At 48.1% G+C, this 26178-nt stretch overlaps 1 protein-coding gene across 1 annotated transcript; it reads left to right on the forward strand.

Annotated features, from left to right (window-relative positions):
- Window positions 1–670: 670 nt before the first annotated feature.
- stk39 (serine threonine kinase 39) lies at window positions 671–25656 on the forward strand. The gene is made up of 18 exons (XM_062457943.1): window positions 671–1016; window positions 2914–3026; window positions 3306–3414; window positions 3706–3844; window positions 4243–4298; window positions 4579–4688; window positions 6026–6127; window positions 6488–6621; window positions 7487–7535; window positions 7638–7703; window positions 11125–11247; window positions 13233–13262; window positions 13729–13785; window positions 14419–14480; window positions 20312–20364; window positions 20531–20599; window positions 20764–20828; window positions 24179–25656. Exons 1-18 carry the CDS (start codon window positions 911–913, stop codon window positions 24251–24253), a joined length of 1518 nt encoding a protein of 505 aa, XP_062313927.1. The 5' UTR covers window positions 671–910; the 3' UTR covers window positions 24254–25656.
- The last annotated feature ends 522 nt before the right edge of the window (window positions 25657–26178 follow it).

A 26178-nucleotide genomic window follows, 5' to 3' on the forward strand; every position in this document is an offset into this window, starting at 1 on the left:
TAAAAATAGATTTATTTGATCAAAATTGTAATGTCCATATGGATCAAATAAATCTTGATCAAATAAATACAAATGACATGTAGCTGTCATAGGCAGAATCCTGCCATACATTCGTATTCCTAACCTCCATATAGGCTACTGTATATATGTATAACTATAGCTCTATTGCCAAGGCTACCCAACACTGGTTCTGTAACTTAAACAACATGCATAGGGGAGTGGATGACGTGAGAAGGTTAGAGACTTCCATCTAGTGGAAAAATATGGCATAGCCACTCAAACAGAAATAGTTGCAATTTGCTGCAAATGTCAAATTAAATCATTATGCCACTGTGACTTCGTGAAAGAAAATTGGCATGTGATCCAGTTCAATTTGCTGTATATCTTTATAGGCAGAAAAACATGCAATTGCTGGTCTATTGGAAGTGAAGATTTCATAATTATATTTATGAAATAATGAAATAACGATTAACCCAATATTTACAAAAATCGAGATAATGTTAAACGTTTTTGAAAATATATTTTTATAAAGCTGCCCCATACAAAATTACGATGTCTTTAAAAAAAAGTTTACATATCAATTGTTTCAATGCATAGTAGGCTTTTAGCTTACTTAATAAGTGGATGCAATAAATACAGCACAGCCAATAGCTAATAGCCTACAGCAGCACACGAAAAAAAGGACGAGAATCGCATGTTTATTATGGTACATGTTTAATCGCACGCGGTTGATGAAAACTATGCGGAGAACGTGGAGATGGGAAAGTTCCTCAGAGGATCCGTTATTTTCCGGGTATTTCATCATGGGGCGTAGTGATTCCCTGCAGCGGCAGCTGACACTTCTGTAGTCAGGAGGTGAGGGGAAATTTTACAGTGTGAGGTCGCTAAGTAGCTCGACGGCAGCAGCATCATGGCGGAGCAAGGCGAATCTCCGGCTGCTGTCCAAAATCCGCAACCACTGCTGACAACGAGCTGGCCAATTACCAGGGAGTCTTACGAGTTGCAGGAAGTCATAGGTTAGTACTTTAATATAAACGTAATCTGACGAAATATGTTATATTTTGTGTGGCTCTGCCGACCATCAGTTGTTAATGACGACGAGGGCCTACCGGCGTTTTCATATTCAACAGCGTCCTATGCTTTGCTATGCGGATGTTACTGTAGACTATTATGGTTTTAGTAGAGAGTAGGCTATATTTCATCATAAAAATATCTAACCAATTAGATTATGGTTATTGTTAAATCCTGTAACATGTGGGTGGAAATGACAATTTCGTTTGATGTTATTTTAATGCACTAATGCAGGGGTTTCTTCTATGACGAGCGATGTTTTTTAAGGCACGTGTCCAGTAATAGTCTGAAATCACATAGAGGCAGGCCGCTATGTAACCACAAAACCTCATGATCAACCAAGGATGGGAATTGGAAATCGCAGGTAGGCTAATGTCTCAGTCATGCACGCAATCACAAACCTCCCGCTAAGGGCATGGTATTTTTCGGTAGAGCAGGAGAAGGTATTGAATTGCATGTCATCCTGATGTACACAGAGGAGCCATTGTTACACACAGGACATATAATATTCCATATTTTATCAGATTAGTATAGGCCTACTTTATTTAATTTGCTCGTTATTTTAATTTGGCTTTCATACGTATTCTTATAAGAGGCCTATGCTTATTTTCTCATAGATTTTTTTAAGTATTTGTTTGTGCATTGTGCACAAACAAATGTATTGGGTTGTATTGATATTGACAGACACACCATTTTCTGTTAACTGACTATATTCAAACATGTACATCATAAGAAAATGCAGAACTATGGACACACTTTTGCATGTTTAGGTAAAAAAAGAAAATGTCAGTCATTGTATTGTATTCTAAACTCCAGAGTTCCATCCCACAAAGTTTTGTGTCCGACTATTTGTGTATAAGTTCACAGAAACAGGGTGCTCACTGGTCAGTGTATCCACTCCCACGATCAGCACACACTCCCCTCAGACAACAATGGCTGTCATTCAAGTTCATGAATAAACACATTGATTGTCATGATTTCTCATATTAAAAGGTTATTTTCACCTAAGTAGGGGGTTCGAGTGAGTAAGTAAACACGTTTGCTCATTATGAGAATGGAACTGTAATATAGTGGAGGTCATAACTCATGGAGGACATATAGCTCAGTGGTTAGAGCATTTCACTGCAAATGAAGAGGTCACAGGTTCACATCCCCCCCGTACTGTACGTCACCGTGGATACAAGCGTCTGCTAAAGGAAAACATTATTAACAACTGGAAGATAACATTTGACGTATTTTGAGATACCCTTTGGGTTTGCATGTGGATGAGCTGACAGCTAAAACCATATCAGTCCTGATAAGGTGGGTAGTCAGTCATCTGCTCTGTGTTCATAATCAACTGTTAAGCAGCCAGATCGCCTGGGTTCCGCTCCTTATCTGTCCCCACCCGTTGTCATGGTGTGCACCATGTGTCCCATATCACAGCTCTTTTCTGGAAATAAGGGGTTCCGTTGCTTACCATAGCCTAGTTGCTATCAAACTCACTTTGCTACCACTGTGGTGCGATACACTGTTGGACATGTTTCATGTTTTTGGTGAAAAATACTTTCACCTTGGTTACGTCACTGAATTGACCTGAATGCACGTATGAAGAGCACAGTAACATGTATGAATGACCTGAATGCACACATGAAGAGCACAGTAACATGTATGAATGACCTGAATGCACACATGAAGAGCACAGTAACATGTATGAATGACCTGAATGCACACATGAAGAGCACAGTAACATGTATGTGAGACTGCAGCGTGTGTGTGTTGATACACTATTCTACGTCTTCTCCTGGCTTGTTTTGTAATTGGTGCGTGTGCGTGCGTGCGTGTGCGTGTGTGTGTGTGCAGGCAGCGGGGCCACAGCCGTAGTCCAGGCTGCTCTCTGCAGTCCCAGACAGGAGCGAGTAGCCATCAAGAGGATTAACCTGGAGAAATGCCAGACCAGCATGGATGAGCTGCTGGTGAGAACTACACTCAATACAGCCTCTCTTCTCCCTTTCTGGCCTTTTTCTGCATTTTCTTGTGTGCAAGACGGTTGTTTTATTCTATCAAGTAGTTGTTATTAAATAATATATTATTTTCTATTTATATTATTTGTTTTCTAACAGTAGGTATAGCACAATTCTCAATTAACACATAACAAAATGAAAACGTGAATGACTGACAAGCCAACTTCGTTAATTAAAATGGTTGTCAAAGCTGTTGTTTTTGGATGTTCTGTGAACCTCCTGCTCTTCCAGAAAGAGATCCAGGCGATGAGCCAGTGCCACCACCCTAACGTGGTCACCTACTACACCTCGTTTGTGGTGAAGGATGAACTCTGGCTGGTCATGAAGCTCTTGAGTGGAGGTGAGCTTCTCAGACAGGATAGGAGCAAAAACTGTCTCCGGTGAGAGAAAAAGCACATGTTTATTTAATGTACAAATACATATTAAATTGTGACCTTGGGGTAAGTGTTGTAGGTGATGTAGCAACAATCAATTTCACATATCACACAATCCACACTAGTATTAAAGAGTAATCTCCAAGGAGTCTAGTGTTGATGTTACCAGGATATGAAACCCTGACAGGAACAGGGGATATGGATCAGTGCTAAGGGGCTGATCTGAATGCTGGCATCCTGGGTGTGTTTTTGTTCAGGATCCATGCTGGATATAATTAAGCACACCAGCAAAGAGGAGCACCGAAACGGGGTGTTAGATGAAATCCTAATTGCCACCATCTTAAAAGAGGTTCTGGAAGGGCTGGATTACCTGCACAGAAACGGCCAGATCCACAGGTAAGCAAGATCCACAGGTAATCAAGATCCACAGGTAATCAAGATCCACAGGTAATCAAGATTCACAGGTAATCAGCTGTTAGAACGTGCTGTGTCATCAGCGGCACAAAAGACCAAACATGTCATTATGTGTACTTGCAACTTGCTGCAACTTGCTGGACCATCAATTCAAAGTCATCCTCAAAAGAAATTGTAACACTGTCGTCCACTTTCAGCACAGAAATGGCATTCTTTCAACTTCCTGTTTGTGTCAAGGTCATAGATTTCTAGAATACGAGCAGCCCTTTGGGCAGTGGACTAAATAGCAACTGGGTGAAACATAATTCACACGCATGCAATCAATGCTGCTCCATTTAGATAGTGTGCGTGACCCTGCTGGTTTTGCTGTTTGTCCTCAGGGATGTGAAGGCTGGGAACATCCTGTTAGGAGAGGACGGTTCTGTTCAGATTGCAGGTGTGTGCCTCCAGATTACTCTCAATGTGTCTCTAATATTTGCAAAATAAAGTGATTATTATTATCTGTAATAACCTCTCAAACCTGACATAGTGATATTGGTAAGATACATAAAATGTTATACAATCTTAGATACATCATATTTTTGTTATATTGTTTTAGCATAAAGCTAACTTTTATTTTCGAATATGGGGATTGAAAATAACAACACTGATACCAATATAGCTACCAAACTTCTTTTAATATGCAACAAAACGGTTTTAATGTAATATTTTCAAAGACTTCGGGGTGAGTGCCTTTCTGGCAACCGGAGGAGACATGACCAGGAACAAAGTTCGCAAGACGTTTGTGGGCACGCCATGTTGGATGGCCCCGGAGGTCATGGAGCAGGTGAGACTACGCTAGGCTGAATGGAGCAGGTGAGACTACGCTAGGCTGAATGGAGCAGGTGAGACTACGCTAGGCTGAATGGAGCAGGTGAGACTACGCTAGGCTGAATGGAGCAGGTGAGACTACGCTAGGCTGAATGGAGCAGGTGAGACTACGCTAGGCTGAATGGAGCAGGTGAGACTAAGCTAGGCTGAATGGAGCAGGTGAGACTAAGCTAGGCTGAATGGAGCAGGTGAGACTAAGCTAGGCTGAATGGAGCAGGTGAGACTACGCTAGGCTGAATGGAGCAGGTGAGACTACGCTAGGCTGAATGGAGCAGGTGAGACTACGCTAGGCTGAATGGAGCAGGTGAGACTACGCTAGGCTGAATGGAGCAGGTGAGACTACGCTAGGCTGAATGGAGCAGGTGAGACTACGCTAGGCTGAATGGAGCAGGTGAGACTACGCTAGGCTGAATGGAGCAGGTGAGACTACGCTAGGCTGAATGGAGCAGGTGAGACTACGCTAGGCTGAATGGAGCTCCCATATGAACTCTTTACATTTACATGTAGTCATTTAGCAGACGCTCTTATCCAGAGCGACTTACAGTAAGTACAGGGACATTCCCCCGAGGCAAGTAGGGTGAAGTGCTTTGCCCAAGGACACAACGTCATTTGGCACGGCTGGGAATCGAACTGGTAACCTTCAGATTACTAGCCCGACTCCCTCACCGCTCAGCCATCTGACTCCCTAGCTCCTCTTTAGCAACATTTGACATGAAGGTTAAATGAACTACCATGTAACGACAGAGCAATAAGTGTGGTAAAAACCATGCTGGAGGTGCATCTCAGTGGGCAAGACTGCGTTCCTCGAAGGTAAAGGCCCTAACACTGGGGCCCGCGTTCAGGCCCGCACATGTGCGCTCTAGTCTCTCCCTCTGATTTCCTGTTTCTCAAACTGTTTCTATAAATAAAGCCGAAAAAGGCTAAACATTTTAATTAAATGGTAAGATTAAGTCAAAAGGGTAACAAGGCACTTTATGAGGGAAGTATGTAAGGGGTAAGTGGATGTGGGAAAGGCGAGTCAGACTTGTTTTACCAAAACAAGATCAATGTTAACATCTGCATATCCCTGGAAAGCCCAACAACCTCCATACTAAGTGTCAGTTACTGTGTTATAACTTGTACCGCCAACGTGATATGAAGCATGACTACATGGAAGTTACTTTGAAACTACAGTGTTGTTTTGGTAGCTATTGCCATGTACCGGTAGTTACATTGTAGTTAATTCAAACTTCATGTCAAGTGTTGACAACTTTAATATGAAAGCCGATCCACCAATACCAACAATGTTCCCAGGTACGAGGCTACGACTTCAAAGCCGACGTTTGGAGTTTTGGCATCACGGCTATCGAGTTGGCCACCGGCTCCGCACCCTACCACCGCTACCCTCCCATGAAAGTGAGTACAGACTTCGCTAGTTATGGAAAGTACACTATACTATAACCACAAGTTGTAGGAGTTAGCATGCTAGTTGGAGTGTTGTGGTCACGGTATTCAAAGTAAAAGGCAAAGATTTATTGTTATGTGCGCAGGACAACACAGGTTCATTCTGGACAGTGAAATTCTTGTGACATGGCTAGTGACAGCTACATAGTGGGAAAAAATGTCAAAACACAAGCAGCAAAATGAGCAAAAATATAAAAAGCAAAAAAGAAATAGTAAAATGTAAAAAATAAAGAGCAATATCGAAAAAGAAAAACACTGTGGCCTTTGTTGATGCAACATTGAACTCTGACCCCTCCCTCTCCTTCCTCCCAGGTCTTAATGCTCACCTTACAGAACGACCCTCCCACCTTAGACACCGGTGTGGAAGACAAAGAGCTACTGAAGAAATACGGCAAATCCTTTAGGAAGCTGATAACGCTGTGCCTTCAGAAGGAGCCTGCCAAGAGGTGTGCTTCTCTCCTGGATACAGCTGTCTGGGTGTAGAGGCCTTCTCTCCTGGATACAGCTGTCTGGGTGTAGAGGCCTTCTCTCCTGGATACAGCTGTCTTGGTGTAGAGGCCTTCTCTCCTGGATACAGCTGTCTGGGTGTAGAGGCCTTCTCTCCTGGATACAGCTGTCTGGGTGTAGAGGCCTTCTCTCCTGGATACAGCTGTCTGGGTGTAAAGGCCTTCTCTCCTGGATACAGCTGTCTGGGTGTAGAGGCCTTCTCTCCTGGATACAGCTGTCTGGGTGTAGAGGCCTTCTCTCCTGGATACAGCTGTCTGGGTGTAGAGGCCTTCTCTCCTGGATACAGCTGTCTGGGTGTAGAGGCCTTCTCTCCTGGATACAGCTGTCTGGGTGTAGAGGCCTTCTCTCCTGGATACAGCTGTCTGGGTGTAGAGGCCTTCTCTCCTGGATACAGCTGTCTGGGTGTAGAGGCCTTCTCTCCTGGATACAGCTGTCTGGGTGTAAAGGCCTTCTCCTGGATACAGCTGTCTGGGTGTAGAGGCCTTCTCCTGGATACAGCTGTCTGGGTGTAAAGGCCTTCTCCTGGATACGGCTGTCTGGGTGTAGAGGCCTTCTCCTGGATACGGCTGTCTGGGTGTAAAGGCCTTCTCTCCTGGATACAGCTGTCTGGGTGTAGAGGCCTTCTCTCCTGGATACAGCTGTCTGGGTGTAGAGGCCTTCTCCTGGATACAGCTGTCTGGGTGTAGAGGCCTTCTCCTGGATACAGCTGTCTGGGTGTAGAGGCCTTCTCCTGGATACAGCTGTCTGGGTGTAGAGGGCATCTGATGAAACAGTCCTTGTAATAAGTCTGTTTTTGGTTTTTAGGCCGACAGCAGCAGAACTTTTGAAATGTAAATTCTTCCAAAAGGCCAAGGTACGATATTTCGACCCCATGTGGAATCTGTTGTCTTGGTATGTTGATAGTCTGCGTTCATAACATCTTTCAAATGTGTCTTTGGATTTTTGTCTTTTGCAGAACCGAGAATATCTGATCGAAAAGCTGTTGTGTCGAGCTCCCAAGATCGCCCAGAGAGCGAAGAAGGTAAAGCCTGAACGAGCGCCACGCTCACAGCCCTCATCATCACCACAGCCAGGATATTGACTAAACATTATGAGAAAAGTTCAGTAAACGACTTCGGGCCTGACCGTGCTCTCTGCCCCAGAGGGGGGAATGTACAGTCAACAGAAGATACTTCTATTTAACACGTTGCTTATTTTTGGACCAAGCTGTTGTGAATGGCTGCCTGCACATATGGACCACTGCTGTAAAATGCCAGTCATGCAGAAAGGATGTTCTGATCGTTCATGCATACAGTGGTCTCTGAGGTGTCTCTCTGCAGTGGCAGACCACAAACTCATGAGATGGGAATGGTTAGATAACAGAGGGGCAGGGACACCGTCAGCAGCCTCGCTTGCCTCCGCAGTCCCAGTCTGAGGGCAGCATTCCCTCCAGTCCCAGTCTGAGGGCAGCATTCCCTCCAGTCCCAGTCTGAGGGCAGCATTCCCTCCAGTCCCAGTCTGAGGACAGCATTCCCTCCAGTCCCAGTCTGAGGGCAGCATTCCCTCCAGTCCCAGTCTGAGGGCAGCATTCCCTCCAGTCCCAGTCTGAGGGCAGCATTCCCTCCAGTCCCAGTCTGAGGGCAGCATTCCCTCCAGTCCCAGTCTGAGGGCAGCATTCCCTCCAGTCCCAGTCTGAGGGCAGCATTCCCTCCAGTCCCAGTCTGAGGGCAGCATTCCCTCCAGTCCCAGTCTGAGGGCAGCATTCCCTCCAGTCCCAGTCTGAGGGCAGCATTCCCTCCAGTCCCAGTCTGAGGGCAGCATTCCCTCCAGTCCCAGTCTGAGGGCAGCATTCCCTCCAGTCCCAGTCTGAGGGCAGCATTCCCTCCAGTCCCAGTCTGAGGGCAGCATTCCCTCCAGTCCCAGTCTGAGGGCAGCATTCCCTCCAGTCCCAGTCTGAGGGCAGCATTCCCTCCAGTCCCAGTCTGAGGGCAGCATTCCCTCCACTTGACTCCCTTGATATAGGCTCATGCACCAACCAGAGAGAGAGAGGAAATTAAACCTATTGCCAGATGGATGGATGTGTGGATGTATGGATGGATTGATGCATTGATGGAGAGATGGATGGATGGTTTGATGGATGGAGAGACGGATGGATGGTTTGATGCCCTGGATGGATGTATTGATGGATAGATTGGCAAATGGAGAGATAGATGAATAGATTGATGCATGAAGGGATGGATGGATGCATGGACAGATGGATGGATGAAAGGATGGATGAGTTGATGGATATTCCCTCACAGCCGGGAACTAATGGAAGACACAGGGAAGAATGGTGACATGTTAAAATGACCGCCATGTCACCATGAAGTCACCATGATCCAGCGTCATCAGAGTTAATAGAGATGCAGGTGTGAGTCGGGTTAGGATGGTTAGCGACTCTCACAGGACTGCACATGCACACACCTTTGGAAAAAATAGCCAAATCTTTTCTTGAAATTGAAGTATAATCATATAATAATATAATAGCCTTTGAAAGCGCTGCGTGTGGCTGGGTAGAGCAGATGGTCTTCTCCCGGTCCAGTCCTTACGTCAGCTCAGATGAACAGACAGAACACAGCCACTGGGGCAGGACACACAGCACCACACAGCCACAGTATTGGTGTGTGTGTCACCTGATTGCGCTGGTGTTGCAGGTGAGTTGTACCACAGAGTCACACGAGTTGTGTCCTCTGAGAGGCTTGCTTTCGTGTTTGAGGGTCGCTTTGACCTGGGGAGTCATCCACATCATCCACATCACCCCCTCAGCCCGGATCCCTGGCCTGCAGACACAGGCTCTGGAGCAGAAACTCTGTCATCTCAGGACGCTGTGACCTATCCACATCAGGAGTCCCATCAGCCTCCCCCTCCCCTCCCCTCCCCCTCCCCTCTCCCCTGGACTCTCTGCTCCACTGCACCCTCTCAACCCATCTCACCCCCTCTGCATCCCCCCTCCCTCCCCCCCACCTCCCTCACTTTTCTGTCCTCCCCCTCATTCCCCTCTCCCAATCTCTGTCACCACCAACTGCCCCCCCCCCCCCCCCCCCCCCACTCTCTCTCTCTCTCTCTCTCTCTCTCTCTCTCTCTCTCTCTCTCTCTCTCTCTCTCTCTCTCTCTCTCTCTCTCTCTCTCTCTCTCTCTCTCTCTCTCTCTCTCTCTCTCTCTCTCTCTCAGCCCCCCCTCGTCCCCCCTTCCTCCCTCAGTCTCTATCCCCTCCAGACCTCATCTCTCTGCTCTGGGGAACATTAAATGTAGGCTTGGCGCATACCCGGCTGCAGCCCAAAGATGTGGAGGCTTCGAAACAATGTTTGCCAGATCACATTCTAGAGCATTTATTATGGAGGTCATGCATCAGCTGACTGGACCATGCACACCTGTAATAGCATTGTTCATGCCTTATCGTCCTGCGGAAAAAGGAAAAAGCTCCAGTTCTTCAGATTCGAAGTGTCGCAGGATGGATTCTCTGCCAGCAGGGGGCAGGCGTGGTCTGTAGCTGATCACCTCACTGACAGAGCGTCAGTCGTTATCGATCCGATCGCAGATTAAATATGACGCGGCTGACACCGAGGGATCTGGGCTGCAGTCCCTGACAGGTCACGCAATGGAAAGTTGGCAGATAGAAGGTGATTGATATTGAACCCACAGACTGATTTGCCAGGCTAGTACACAGATGACAGACATATCGATCTGGAACATCAATGTTGTTCTGCCTGCTCTGGGGTGGTGTGTGTGCCCGTTTCTCTTGCACACATGGGTCTGGTATTTTGACAGTATAGTGCTGTACTGAATGCCATTGCCTTGATGATTTTATCTCTGTGTTTAAACAGTGCCCCGTGACCCTCCATCAAACACTTTAAATGATTAGATGTTCATACTGTATGGATTAGTTGGATGTAGCTGTGTAATGGTGTGTGTGTGTGTGTGTGTGCGTGTGCGTGTGTGTGTGTGTGAGCTGATCAAAGTGGACTGATGTTTTCTTGTCTTGCTCAAGGAGTCAAAGCAGAGCGGCTCGTGGACTGTGGTGTCTGTGTCAGGTTGGGAGAGAGAGCTTGATGCCGTCAGAAGGGTACATGTTCTTTGACTCAGCCTTGGTCTAGACGCTGTGCGCAGTCCCATGTAGAGGACCCTGAGCCTGCACTTCACAGCGTTTCATGTTTTTCTTTGTGTGTTTGTGTTTGCACATTTTGGGTCTTTTTTGAAGCCTCGGTTTAATCCTCTGTTAAAATAAGCTTCTCAGGGAACAATCGCAGTCCCAAGATAGCAATGCTGCCTAGCCACTTGCTTCTGCAGGAGTTTCAGCTTGTCTCAGGTCCTGACTGTAGACTAGAGTGTGACCAGCTAGCTAGTTGTGTGAGCGCTGCTGTTAGAGATGGGCCTGTGGCGAGTGGTGGGTGATGTGTGTTCATGGCTGTGCTCTTCCTCCCCAGGTCAGAAGAGTTCCTGGCTCCAGCGGTCATCTCCACAAGACCGAGGATGGGGACTGGGAGTGGAGCGACGACGAGCTGGACGAGGGGAGCGAGGAGGGCAAAGCTGCTGTGAACCAGGGCAGGGTAGGTACACCCTCCAGGGCAGGGTAGGTAGGTCCTCCAGGGCAGGGTAGGTAGGTCCTCCAGGGCAGGGTAGGTAGGTCCTCCAGGGCAGGGTAGGTAGGTCCTCCAGGGCAGGGTAGGTAGGCCCTCCAGGGCAGGGTAGGTAGGTCCTCCATGGCAGGGTAGGTAGGTCCTCCGGGGCAGGGTAGGTAGGTCCTCCATGGCAGGGTAGGTAGGTCCTCCGGGGCAGGGTAGGTAGGCCCTCCAGGGCAGGGTAGGTAGGTCCTCCAGGGCAGGGTAGGTAGGTCCTCCAGGGCAGGGTAGGTAGGTCCTCCAGGGCAGGGTAGGTAGGTCCTCCATGGCAGGGTAGGTAGGTCCTCCGGGGCAGGGTAGGTAGGTCCTCCAGGGCAGGGTAGGTAGGTCCTCCAGGGCAGGGTAGGTAGGTCCTCCAGGGCAGGGTAGGTAGGTCCTCCATGGCAGGGTAGGTAGGTCCTCCGGGGCAGGGTAGGTAGGTCCTCCAGGGCAGGGTAGGTAGGTCCTCCGGGGCAGGGTAGGTAGGTCCTCCAGGGCAGGGTAGGTAGGTCCTCCAGGGCAGGGTAGGTAGGTCCTCCAGGGCAGGGTAGGTAGGTCCTCCAGGGCAGGGTAGGTAGGCCCTCCAGGGCAGGGTAGGTAGGCCCTCCAGGGCAGGGTAGGTAGGTCCTCCGGGGCAGGGTAGGTAGGTCCTCCAGGGCAGGGTAGGTAGGTCCTCCGGGGCAGGGTAGGTAGGTCCTCCAGGGCAGGGTAGGTAGGTCCTCCGGGGCAGGGTAGGTAGGTCCTCCAGGGCAGGGTAGGTAGGTCCTCCAGGGCAGGGTAGGTAGGTCCTCCAGGGCAGGGTAGGTAGGTCCTCCGGGGCAGGGTAGGTAGGTCCTCCAGGGCAGGGTAGGTAGGTCCTCCGGGGCAGGGTAGGTAGGTCCTCCAGGGCAGGGTAGGTAGGTCCTCCAGGGCAGGGTAGGTAGGTCCTCCAGGGCAGGGTAGGTAGGTCCTCCAGGGCAGGGTAGGTAGGTCCTCCAGGGCAGGGTAGGTAGGTCCTCCGGGGCAGGGTAGGTAGGTCCTCCAGGGCAGGGTAGGTAGGTCCTCCGGGGCAGGGTAGGTAGGTCCTCCAGGGCAGGGTAGGTAGGTCCTCCGGGGCAGGGTAGGTAGGTCCTCCGGGGCAGGGTAGGGGAGACCTCCCAATCACAGATAAAGTAATACTCCCTCCAGAATAATCTCAGCTGCAGAAAAGGTTAAAAGTAAGTCATAGACCCTACTGGGTAACAATTTATTTTACATCCATTTAATTATCATCAAGTGTTTGTTTATGAACTACATACTAAAACTATTTACTTCTGTTAACAATATGAGAATACCAGATATCAAATACTCAATATAAAGCAATTTAGGGACTGTACTTTGAAATGATTAAGTTTATTATGATTTTTTGACACTTTTTATTAGGTATTGCTGAGGAATAGCAATGATAGAAAGTAGGATTGCTTGTGTAAAATGCTGTATCGGCCTCTGGTCCAGGCTTGTGCTAGGCTGTTTGCCTTCCCTCCTGTCCTCTCCTTCCTCCTGTCCCTCTGCCTGTACCTGGGGGAGCGTCTTACTGGGCTTCTGGGAGGCAGCCGTGGAGCGGGTGGGTGAGGGAGCTGATGTGGGTTTGAAGAGAGCTGCATGGAGACTGTGGGCAGGCCTTCAGGTTCGGAGATCAAAAGGCTCTTTGATATGGTCTCCTAACACGTGTCTCATACAGGGGGCCACATTACACAGAGGAAGGGGTGACAAATCAAAAGCAGTTAGTGATGTTCTGTTGAAGTAAGCTTTTTCTGTGACCTTACACAGGCCGCAGTGCTGTATGTCTGTCGCATTTCTTTTGCAGAGGGCTATATCAAATAAAATAAAAACACTGGTCTGGTTAAACAAATTTTTACATATTTTTTTTTTAACAAAGAATGTGATCTTTTTCTGTGTTTGATATTCCCCTCCAGTCACGAAGGGTCAGAGACGAGATCCAAGACGTAAGTCATACCGCTCTATTGGTTGTTCAAACAAGGACATGATTGCAGCCAAGCCACACTGGGTAGCAGTGCTGAGGTGACAGTTCTCATGAATGTGTAAACTTGAACAAATGAGAGGCTTAAATTGTTCCATTCATGATTATTCATTGAAATGGCTGGTGGGTATTAATGGAATTAATAAATCTAAGAAAAATCTGATAAAAGTCCACACCATAAACCCTCAGTGTTCCACATGCATGTAGGTTATATTATAGACCCTACCTGCATCTGTTTGTGTGCTAACAAACAAACAAGATATTTTCAAACTCTTGATTGCTTTCTATTGACGTTTCGCATTGAGATGAGCAATGATTTTAATATCGAGCAAGATTTATTCCACACGCTGTTTGCTGGTGAGATGACAGATCAAGGACGTTAAACAGGACTGCTTGCAGCCTGACTGTCTGCTTCTCACTTTGCACTGCAGAATGAGGAGAGTGCCAACAGGGTTCCTATTGAAGGCCTTTCAATTCAGCATCCCCAGGTGAGAGGATCACCAGCACCACTGATTTGTCATGATTCAGAGACCTTGTGTGTTTGTGTGTGTGAGTGTGTGTGTGTTTGTGTGTGTATCTATGTATGAGAGTGTGTGTGTGTGTGTATGTATGAGCGTGTGTGTGTGTGTGTGTGAGTGAGAGAATGTCAGTCTCCTGGAGCGACCCTCTCAGGCGTAATAACTCAGAGTGAAAGGCTACCTGGCTGACAGGGGCACCCTCCAGTCCAGTAGGCGCTCCTAGAAAAGCACCAGCTCCCTTCTCTCACAGGCTGTTGTCATTTTGAAAATGAGCCAAAGTAGTTTGAGGTGCACCCCCTGTGTGCGACAGGAATGAAGGCGATGAGTGCCACTGCTCCAGAATGCTCTCGTAGCGTCTCAGCCGACAAAACTCATTCCTGTGGGGGAGGTGCTAACCATTAACATAGTTTATACCTATAGTCATAGAACCGACAGATGCATTGTGGAACTGTAGGAGATTCTGCCTTCCAAATCGTTTCTTCCCTCGCCAATCCTTCACCGCCCATCCCCAAGCCATGACTCTAAATGAGATGTTTGTCTTTGTCCTCCACTGTGGTGCACTAACGATAGATAAACAACTTTTCCGGACTCTTCCGCCCGCAGGTTCAGCCGTTTGAGAACGCGTCCTACATCCAAGGTGCGGTGAACATGGTCCTGAGACTGAGGTGAGCACCGCTCCCTGGGGGGCCCCCTCCTCACCTCTCTATCCCTGGCTCCGCGCGCTACGGCTAAATTGGGATTCAGTCTGTGCTGTGAATAGACCTAATGATCTCTGAAGTCCTAAAGAGATGATCTTGCTAGGCTGAGGATCTGTTGGTCCTAATCAGGGAGGTGGTGTCTGGGGGCGGGCAGGAGTCTCCCTCCACTGATTCACCAGGACTCTGTTCCAACTGATTGTGTTTTCTTTCTCTGGGAAGGAATTAGCTCAGGGATGCTGTCCTCACATCTAACTATCTCTGGTCTCTCCCAGCACTCGGCCCGTTTGTCACTGGCTATTTGTATGTGGCAAGGTAAGGCTGACTTGATGTAACCTCCGAATCAACACAGTATTTATAGTCCAGCCCTGTTCCTGGGCGAGCCTCCTTCTTGCTACTATCCTCATTTAGCTCAACCCATTCTAATGATTAGCCAGTTAACAAGCTGAATTAGCGGAATTAGCTGCCACAGGGTTCCAGCCACAGCCTGCAGGACTGGAGCTATCCAGGAACAGGGCTGGAGAGACCAGGGCTGGAGAGGCCGGGGCTGGAGAGGCCGGGGCTGGAGAGGCCGGGGCTGGAGAGGCCGGGGCTGGAGAGGCCAGGGCTGGAGAGGCCGGGGCTGGAGAGGCCGGGGCTGGAGAGGCCGGGGCTGGAGAGGCCGGGGCTGGAGACCAGGGCTGGAGAGGCCGGGGCTGGAGAGGCCGGGGCTGGAGAGGCCGGGGCTGGAGAGGCCGGGGCTGGAGAGGCCGGGGCTGGAGAGGCCGGGGCTGGAGAGGCCGGGGCTGGAGAGACCAGGGCTGGAGGCTAGTGTGGTGTGGGGGCTTCACACTCATAACTCGGGAGGAAGTCAGTTTATATTTATGGCTTTGAATTTAGATCTGTTTTACTTCCCCCTCAGCAAAGTGGAAGCAGATTTAAAACACAATGTTTAAGCAGGATATTCTAGTGGAAATATATGCAAAACTGTGGATGACTTATCGCACACACACACACCAACACGACACACACACACACACAAACCCTTACGCATACACACATGCATGCACACTAACCCTCACACACACACACAGCTCTGAGGATGCAGGCTGCTTTGCAGACAATAGGAGTATTTCTGGACGTATGAAAGTCTGCCTCATGCTCCCTGATGAGCTGAATCCAGTGTTGGGGGGCGATGAGGCTCTGGGTCGATGAGATAACAGACGTCTGAAGGGGGCCCTCCCCGGGCCCCCATGCGCCCCCTACACCACTGACAAACACAGCCAACTGGCAGCCAGAGTGGCTGGCTTCTGGCGGGCTGCAATTACTCGAACCCTGACAGGATTTCTCCTGCTGCCGTCACTGTGGCCGTTTTCCTCTCTGTTTGTACGGCCGTGATGTACGATGAGTCCGTTGTGTTCGGGCGCAGTGGGGGTTAATGTTGTGTTTCACTTGAGCTCGGGCCAGCCTCGGTCTCTGTCCCTGCAGAGGTCCTCCCACTGCGGTGGGAGGGACAGTGGTGGGTCTGTGGAGAGGAAACATCATTTAAAACCCCTTCTGGTTATCTCACCTCTCCCCCTTCAAAGGCAGAGTGTTTCAGATAATCCCTGGTGGTTTTAGCTGGATTGTATTGACTTCTATGGTACAATATGTCTTCCAGTATATGTGCTGGAACTCAGGAGCCGTAGACTTGAGGATCACAGTATTAGTCCACCAACAGGTTTTTAAAGTGGCTGCAGGTTGTGTTGAACAGGGCAGTGTTGCAGCCAGAGGCCTCGGTCTGTAGCTGTACTATGAGAGGGGTCAGTCAGAGATGGAGAGTGTAGCTGTACTAGGAGAGCGGTCAGTCAGAGATAGAGTGTAGCTGTACTAGGAGAGGAGTCTTCACCACGTCAGCCAGGGTGAAGCAACACTTCAGTTTAAGATCTGGCGTGTGTGTGTGTGTGTTTGTGTGTGTGTGTGTGGGCGGCGGGGGATGGGTACAGAGGATGTTCGGGTTTAGACATGTATCTAAGTATGGCTATTGAGCTGTGAGGGCAAGTTTAAGTATGGCTTGTGAGAGGAGAGGGCAGACCCTTTAGTGAGAGCAGGACAACTGGATTAAGGCTAAGCTGAACAGAAGCCAGATAGGGAGACTGGAGGGGAGGAAGACCAGGGAAGCGACTATCCTAGAGGAGACCCCCACACACTGGAAGCAAGACGGGATACAGGGAAAAGCATGTTTCTAAATGTCTTCTGGAGCTCCGCGGTACAATCAAGTAGAAGCACTTAGGCAAGTGATTAGTTTGTCTTTGTCAGTTAGGAGAAATAATGAAAGCATATTGGGAAAACACAGTTGGATTCGAGAGAACAGAATTATATCAATTAATAAGTGTTCTCTCTGAACAGATGAGGGTGTAAAGGATGTTTAGAGTACGATTCTTGGCATTGCGATCCCATCAGTCGTGTCCTGTGGAGAGGGGGGGGGTGTTGTGATGGAGGTGTTAGACCAAGCCGGGGGAGGGGGGGGGTGCCGGGGGGGGGGGGAGGGGGGGGGGTTCTCCGGCGGCCAAGGCGCAGTCGAGAAGTTGCAATGGGTTGAAAATGTATTTTTACGCAGTGCATCAGAAACCCAGGGATCCCCTGGAGGCACGTTTGTGGGGATGACACCACCACTGACCACGATCTGCTCATGGTCGTGTGTTAATCAGGGACCGGGCAGGAGGACAGTAACCCACTGATGACTGATCAAAACACTTCCAGTTTGTGCTGTACCCATGCTGACTCATTCTTGTATGACGCAACACAAAATACATTACAATGTGACAAATAATGAAACATGACTCTCTAAATCCCATTTCAACTGTCAGTGTGTTTAAAGTCAAGGGTGTTTTGTACGAGTACGGCAAATGAATCGGTGTTAATTGGCCTACAAGGTTTAACCTAAAGTAATTACTTGAGCTCTTTCCGTTGCCCTCACAGCTTGCTTGTTCATGCGTGTCTTTTCAAGTCGGAGGCTCTGAAGTAGGGTCCCTTTCGACTTCAAAGCCCCTGGACTTAGCCCGGATTTGTATTGATTGTGTTTGTTGGTGTGTGAAGAAATGACCTCCCTGTCAATACAGCCAAGGCTTTAGAACACACCTGTGCTGTGCCTTCCTGGTCACTTATCTGTTTGTCTAGTCCTCAGATTGTGTGGCCAACCGGCCCTCAGAGGTGTCCAGCGCTGGACCGAAATACACCAATAACCTCTCTGGTCAATACACGGTTCTATCAGCAGCCTCTCTGGTGGCCTGTAGCCTGGGAATCTTATGTGTTTGGGAAGGTAAACAGTGGCAGATGGAGTCATGGGATGCTGGGCGTGCTGATGACATATCTGCCATGCGCTGCGGTGGAGATCAGCCCTTCTGGACGAGCTCCTTCCCTCAGTCCTGGCTTCCATCAAGCCTCCTTGATCTGACCAGGGAACATACACGTTCTCCACTCACCTTGGAGTGGCAGTGGACACAGCCATCACCTGGTACATGAAAGATCCTGAGGCAGTGACCTTTTGAGAAAATGGAACCGTCTTGTTTGATTAATCGTGGCGTTATTATGGGATGTGTAAAGCACAGTAATTGTCTCGTAGGAAACCAGCTTTACTGAAACGGTGATCAAAGTCAGCTTTTGGAGAAGTCATTATTCGCTGGAAACGAACTGGCTTCCCACCCCAAAACTTCCTAACGTCTAAAATCCTTGTAGCTTAGCCCAAATGGTTCTCCACAATATCCCCCTCCCTCCACGCAGGAGGTCACCTGACAGCTCTCCAGGCATCTGGTCCAGACCTGTAGAGCCGAGCAGGACTAAGTGGGCAGAGAGAGATGTGCCGTCCGGCCTAGCAGCCCTCTGACACGCAGGCCGTTTCCTCTGCCTCAACAACATGTGTTTCTGCTCAACAGCGGCTAAGATGGAGAGATCAGTCATCCCACATCCATCTGCTCGACGCTAGCTCTACACCCCCTTTTCTTCCAGTTCGGATGTAGAAATCTGCAGAAATGAAACATGAATGTGTGATTCCCAGCAGTGGATGTGGTACAGTCACCCCACCCCCTACCCAGCTTCCAGTCCAACTGTAGGAACTAAACCAGCCCTGGCAGATGTAGGAAGCTTCTTCCTTGCACCCTCGTCTCATCTGAAATATGGCTCAGCGTGTTGCACGACCGCTAAGATGGATGGGATTTATACCGCTTAATTACAAACCAAATTAATCCACTCCTACTACTCAGCTCTATGGGGCTTCTGACTGTGACGATGTGGTCCACTCCTTCCTTATTAAGCTGTTGTCCCTGTCAGTCAGTCTGCCAGTGTGTGTGTGTGTGTGTGTGTGCATACAGGGGTGGGGGGTTGTTAACACAAGGCACCACAGATGGTTTACTAAAACACCAACTATGTACGTTTGAATAAGTCTATTCCAGAATAATAATAATAATTTGTGCAGGAGTAAATTAAGCGAGGAGATCACCCATGCTCATCAACGCCGGGGTTCGCTGTCAAATGTTCTCTCCGGAGGAAAAGGTGTCCGCCTGGTTTCCACTGTGAGGTAACTGCAAAGATGTGAAATGCGAGCGCGTCTTTGCTCTACAGCAGAGTGCCTCTGAGGCAGGTGTGCCTCTGAGGCAGGTGTGACACCCTCCAGGAGAGACAGCAGGCAGACGTTACCGTCATATTCACCTGTTCCATTGAAAGGCAAAATGACAAAAAAAAATGTCCTTAACAAGTTGTCCTTCGATGTGTTCATCCTGTGTCAACCCCCCCCCCCAGAGCTGCTTTTCTCTCTCAGACAACGAGAGAACCTTCTTCACGCCCCTCATGTCTCAGTCAGTCGTTATTGTACTTGGAAACCCCCTTAGCAAGTATTGAAGCTGTTTCCCACCCAATGTCATTTAATTGACGCTGTATGTCATGTATGTAAGAAACATTTTAATTCACTGTAACTGGAACAAACTATCTTTAGAATGAAAACCTGGGCTTTATGAATATTAAGAACGTTGTACTTCTGCGGAAGTGTTTCATGCAGGAGTTTGTTCGTATCGTAAGAAATCAGGTCTGTGATATTTTGAACAATCGCTGATTCTTGGTTTTGTATCACTTTACGATTTGACAAAGACCTACAATGTACACTACATACAATTTATACAATTCCCCTGTATTTCGTATTTTGTACATGAACATAATCTTGATAGTCTGGGATTAGGTTGTTCTGTTTGAGCTCAGCCCACAGAACAGCGATACCATGCAGATCAGCATCTGCTAACGGACCGCAGAGTTGACAAGTAATCCCAGTGCGTGCGGCAGTGTTTGAGGCAGTGCGTGAGGCAGTGCGTGAGTGAGGCAGAGTGTTGATCTGTGTGCTGGGTATTGCTGGCAGGCTGGCAGGGTGCACAAAGACACATGTTCTTAGCGGAGTGGTAGACCACTCTGCCCCTATGGCCGATGCCAATTGATCTGGACTCCAATTTATGCTTTCTCTATTGCTACCTGAGGCAAGGGACATTTCTACCACAACAAAAAATAACACAGGCTTCTGGAAACCTGACAGAAAGGCAAGTGGTCTTTTTCTATCAGGGTAAAACTACCTCGACTACGACTGAGCCAGGCTACATTTCATACATACCTTCATTCGCCATTTCATTATAGTTCTTTCCAAATTAAGTGTTTATGGGGAGGGGGTTGAACTGAGTGGAGGTTTCTAGAATGTTCTATGTGTACATCAGGCTTCCTGTTTGTTCCTGTGCAGTTTAAATAGAGCCACGGTCACTCGATGATGGACAGATTGCTTCTGCTTACCACCTCTTCTCCCCCGCCAGGAACCTGAGGAAGGAGCTGAACGACATCCGGTTTGAGTTTACTCCTGGGAGAGGTGAGCCGTCTGCCAGGGCCTGTCTTCTCATCCATCACCTGATACTGGATTGCGGTGAAAGGGTTACATCTTGGCTTAGGGGTGTAAGGGTTGTCCAGACGTTATGCTAGCTTGTTGTTAACTGGCTGCTGTCTTCCTGTGTGTGCGCCTGTGCTGTGATCCACAGACACTGCTGACGGGGTCTCCCAGGAGCTGGTCTCTGCTGGGCTCGTCAACGGCCTGGATGTTGTCGTCGGTAAGTGCCCAAGCGTACGGTACGTCTCCTGAAAGGATCGCATCGCTCAGTCAGTGACAACCGTCAAATCAGCCAACGTCATATTAATGTATTGACTTGCTGTGTGGTGATTGAAAGCGTCTACCCTGCAACGCTGTCAACTTGGCCTCTGTATGATGTTACAGTTGCTGCTAACCTTCAGAAGATTGTAGACGACCCCGCTACCTACAGAGTGTTGACCTTTAGACTGGTGAGTGTCTGGATGATGAATACTGCAGCACCTCACGTCTCAAGATAGCCACTTAAATGAAGAGAGAGTTCAGAGTTCAACATATTATTGCTATTGTACACCACATACTGTACATGCACTGGGTTGTAAAATGGCACGCTCTGCTAATGTGCGCAGCTCATGTAGCAACATATAAATAGGGATACTGTATATCAGGATCGTGAATGTTTTTGCAGCCCATGTCATGAAAAATATTTGTGCAAGTTCATGTAGCAGTTTGGCTGCGAAAGGAGCAGTTGTGGCCAGCGTGACCTCCAGGTGTCTGTGACAGGTCACATGACAGGTCACATGGTGTGTCAGCGGGGGGTTACTGTCTCCGCTTGACGGTTCCGCTGACGGGCGGTGTTTCTAATCCACCCTCACGGTTCCGCTCTGTCATCGATCGTCGTCATGGGGACGAGTGCGAACAATCCGCCGGAATAGAGTTGGGAAAGTAATTAGTGTCGATCCCCGAGGATGTTGGGTAACGTTAGGGATACGTCTTAGTGGCCTTTGGAAAGGTGTGGGTGAGGTAAACAACATCTGTGTGTGGGGTCACAGGCCCTCACAGTCTGACCTTTCTGCCATGTTAGTCTTATTAACAGCTGGTGCTTGTTGCTGGTGGAGCCGTCTCTGGAGAGCAGGCCTGCTGCAGTGGTTAATACAGGACCAGACCGCTCTAGCTAGCCTCCCTCCGTCCGCCCGGCAACCATCCCTGGTGAATGTACGGACCATTTCTATTGGTTGACACCCTTCATGCACCAGGCAGTATAAAATCCGGAGAGCTGTTTAACGTTCCGGTGTGGCTGAAATGAGAGTGATGACTGCAGTCCACTCATATCTAGACGGGGAAAATAGTTATCTGCCCTTGGAGAACAATTCATAGCTTTTTTTCCTATTGGGAGATGTTTTCTGGTCCGGTAGGTAAGAGGTCATGCTGGCTCCCTGAGACAGAGACCACAGCCTGTATTTACTTACAGTATTTCCTGATTTCTTACGTCCTATCAGGAATCCTACACTGAGGTGCCTGATAATATTAAATATGGACCCTGTCATTCAGTCATCCCAGCTTCTCTTTGGTGCCTGCCTGTGCTACAGACCCCTGCCCTAGCCCCAGCCCCTGTCCTAGCCTCTGCCCTATCCCTATCACTAGCCTCAGGCCTAGTCCTAGCCCCAGACCCTTCCCCTGTCCTAGCCCCAGCCCCTGTCCTAGCCCCTGCCACTGCCCTAGCCCCTGCCCTAGCCACTGCCCCAGCCCCTGTCCTAGCCCCTGCCCTAGCCCCTGCCACTGCCCTAGCCCCAGGCCCAGGCCTGCCCCAGCCCTATCACTAGCCTCAGGCCTAGTCCTAGCCCCAGCCCCTGTCCCTGCCCTATCCCTATCACTAGCCTCAGGCCTAGTCCTAGCCCCAGCCCCTGCCCCAGCCCCTGCCCTATCACTAGCCTCAGGCCTAGTCCTAGCCCCAGCCCCTGTCCCTGCCCTATCCCTATCACTAGCCTCAGGCCTAGTCCTAGCCCCAGCCCCTGTCCCTGCCCTATCCCTATCACTAGCCTCAGGCCTAGTCCTAGCCCCAGCCCCTGTCCCTGCCCTATCCCTATCACTAGCCTCAGGCCTAGTCCTAGCCCCAGCCCCTGCCCCAGCCCCTGCCCTATCACTAGCCTCAGGCCTAGTCCTAGCCCCAGCCCCTGCCCCAGGCCTGCCCCAGTCCCTGCCCTATCACTAGCCTCAGGCCTAGTCCTAGCCCCAGACCCTTCCCCTGCCCTAGCCCCAGCCCCTGTCCTAGCCCCTGCCACTGCCCTAGCCCCTGCCCTAGCCACTGCCCCAGCCCTAGCCCCTGCCCCAGCCCCTGCCCTAGCCCCAGCCCCCATCAGCTGTAAATGACTAGTCTGGCAGACGTGGCCGTGGAGTCTCGCTGTAGCACTTACAGTGGGGGGATGGCCAGTGAAAAAGAGATATCGATTGGCTCTCGGGGGCCAGTCAAACCAATCTGAATGTGTGTTGCCTGTAACAAGGCCTCCTGTGGCGTTATGGAAGCAGTGTAATTAGTTTCAAATTTAGCAGGACAAGGCACTCCCTGGATGGTAAAACTGTCAGTTCAATAAAACTGGCATTTAGTCTTACACTGTCTAGTTTTTGTTTTGAGGATTTGGAGTTATGGATTCTCTATATCAAGGAGAGTCTTAAACAGGGGTCCCCAAACTTTTTTCTGCGAGGGCCAGATAATTTTTCCTTTCTTTAATGTGGGGCCGGGTCAGTCTGTAACAGAAAATTACATGGGCCGGAGTGACTACCAGTATTATTGTGGAGATTTTATTATGATTTAAAATGTATTTATTATGCTAGATTAGTTTATAATTTTTTATGCACCGTACATCCGTACATATCAAGGGATATATAGCCCATAAAAGAGCATTATTACTATCGTAATTACCTGTTTTCATATTCATTGCTATTGAAATCAAAAGATTTACTTACTTATGCATATTAATCAGTGTGAACTGATTATTATTTGTTATTTTTTTTATTAAATATTAATTACTAATATCTGGCATTGTTCAGAGGGCCGGTCCAAATGTGTGGGCGGGGCCATATTCGGCCCGTGGGTTGTAGTTTGGGGACCTCTGGTCTTAATGATGAATTTGTTCTTTTTTAATACGTTGGCTTGATTGGTTGAACGTAAAAGACTTTGAGCAAACATGAGTCTTATTCAGCGTGAAACATGAGCGTGCTGTTTGGAGTTGTCTGTGACATCACTGCATGCGTAATTACAATCCTCATTTTTGTGTTTGTCAAGATACAGGATACAGCAATACTAAGTGTTTCAAAGTAACTGAAAGAGCTTTAAAGAGGCTGTCACAGAGGATGTTCTATTATAAAATTAATGAATGATATTGTTGTGCAGCACTTGCTGTAGGCTGTACGGAATGGAAAATATGTAATGGAACTCGAACCATAATTTTTTTAAATTTGTAAATCTATGAAAGGGCTGTAATTTAGAGTTCCTATTAGCCCTTCTACTAAAGGGCACACTTTTTAATGTCTTGTTTCAAGTTCTGTGTGTCATCAGGATTTATGAGTAAAATGTATAAAACAATATGAATCTGGGAACCAGAAGCTTAGCTTTTTAAGAGGGTTGAATCCATCCCCTAATCCTGGTTGTTTGTGTTCAGAGCATGTAGAACTCTGTTGGACGTTGTTGAGTATGTCGCTAATGTGACGCTTTTATCCAAAGCGACGTAGAGCCTATAGAAAGCCCATTAGAGGACTGAGGCTCAGGTGTGGCAGCATGTTGTCATGTGGGTCCTGTATGTGTGACTGTGCTCCTGTGGGACAGGTGTCCGGGTGCGACGACACGGAGATCCCAGACGAGATGAAGCTGATGGGGTTCGCCCAGCTGAGTGTGTGCTGATGGTCCTGCTCAGGGCCTGCTCAGGGCCTGGCCGTACGCAGAGTAGCAGGTGAGGAGACAGACTGAGGAACACCTTCGAACCCCCCCCCCACCCCCCTCCCTCCCCCCACGCACACACCTGCCATCCCCTCTCACTTGTCCTAATGCCAGGCACCCCCCCCCCACACACACACACACACACACACACACACACACACACACACACACACACACACCCCTCGAGCGTCCTGCCGTCTCCCTCACCACCCTCTCACCACATTCCACCGCCAGGCACACTCCCCAGACCGTGGAACTAACGATGCTCTCAGGTGGTTATAGCTGGTTATAGGTGGTTATAGGTGGTTATAACTGGTTATAGCTGGTTATAGCTGGTTAAAGCTGGTTATTTAAAAGTGTCTTAGGATTACTCTTGTTGTTTATTTAAAAAAAAGAATTTTTATTTGTGTTCTACTCTTCCTGTTTCCATGGTGGTCAAAAAGATGAGATTCTTCCCACCTTGCTTGACAGACCCACTCATTATAATATGAAAAGGATCCCTGTAGGTGTGTGTAATGTACTCCTCATTCAGAATGTAAATTGTATTTTATTTATGGGAAAAAGCACATTGAACATTTTCCTGATGAGATAATTAATGTGTAAACGGAGAAGGAACTGTACTGTGTATAGGTTTGTGTTAGCCAGTGAAACGAAGGGAGCCGTGTTCAGTGAATGTGCAGCAGAAAAGGGACCTAGAATCTGCCGTGTGTAATCAGCTGCTTATTCAGACCACAGTGTTGATGCTTCAATATGCTCTAGGTGCCTTGTTCATCTATCTGTGCCTAAGAACTTAGGTAATGAGTGAGACCTTCAACAAACAGAACTTGTTCATGTTTGTGTTGAACCCATTTCACAAACATAAATACAAAGCAATGATACTTTGGTTGTATTTTACATTTACATTTACATTTAGTTATTTAGCAGACGCTCTTATCCAGAGCGACTTACAGTAAGTACAGGGACATTCTCCCCAAGGCAAGTAGGGTGAAGTGCCTTGCCCAAGGACACAACGTCATTTGGCACGGCCAGGAATCGAACTGGCAACCTTCAGATTACTAGCCCGCTTCCCTCACCGCTCAGCCACCTGACGCCATAGGTTTCCTCTCAAGTTGATAGTCATCCTGTAAAGACAAGCTACAATGCACTTTGGGGTTAAGTATATGCATCTGACAAACCAATGCTTTGCCCTTGGAGACCCACTCTAGGAATAGTAATGACAGTTCAACCTGTATGCTTGTCATCAGACAAGGTCATGTGAACCATAAATCAATCCGTAATCCTGTAAAATGCTTTGATTGATGCGTAAAAAAAAAGAGCAAAATTTACTGGATAAACTGTAAATGTTCACTTTCATGCTCTGTCTTAACTGCACTACAACTTTTTTTCCCCACCAAATCAAATAATAATCTCAGAATTGTACTGTATAGCAATGCACCTGCACATGAAACCAAAAGGCAACTATTGAAAGGTTGACGAGCCATTTGTTTGTTCAAACAAGTTGAGTAGCTCTAAATTATTTTTTAAAGTATTGAAGTGGTAAATTTACTTGTACGAAATGATTTATTTTAAGAAGTAAATTATTGTGTTTTCTATGTACAGTATGTGTACCATTTCCGCATATTATCCTTCCCCTTTCTGTAATTTGCTGATTTCACATTTCTGCAGAGGAGCAACTAATAAAGAACTGCTATTATTAAAACGTTCTAAGTGTGTGTGTTTGTGTGTGTGGGCATATAATGATGTGTATATTTGTCAGTCATTATAACTATAATAAATAAACACCAGGTTTGAAGGTACAATATGTCACTTCTTATTATGGAACTGAAATACATTAATTGAGATGTTGATTTTTGTTGAACAGCAAAGAGCAGTAGTTAGTTCACATCCTG

Source organism: Osmerus eperlanus, chromosome 3 (assembly GCF_963692335.1).
Source record: "Osmerus eperlanus chromosome 3, fOsmEpe2.1, whole genome shotgun sequence".
NCBI lineage: Eukaryota > Metazoa > Chordata > Actinopteri > Osmeriformes > Osmeridae > Osmerus > Osmerus eperlanus.

What these genes read in the sequence shown, in the direction of transcription:
- stk39 (XM_062457943.1), top strand. Translation starts at nt 911, where the DNA reads ATGGCGGAGCAAGGCGAATCTCCGGCTGCTGTCCAAAATCCGCAACCA. An exon ending in CCCCGGAGGTCATGGAGCAG is followed by an intron (nt 4,689 to 6,025) that starts GTGAGACTACGC and finishes CAATGTTCCCAG; the next exon opens with GTACGAGGCTACGACTTCAA. An exon ending in ACCGCTACCCTCCCATGAAA is followed by an intron (nt 6,128 to 6,487) that starts GTGAGTACAGAC and finishes CCTTCCTCCCAG; the next exon opens with GTCTTAATGCTCACCTTACA.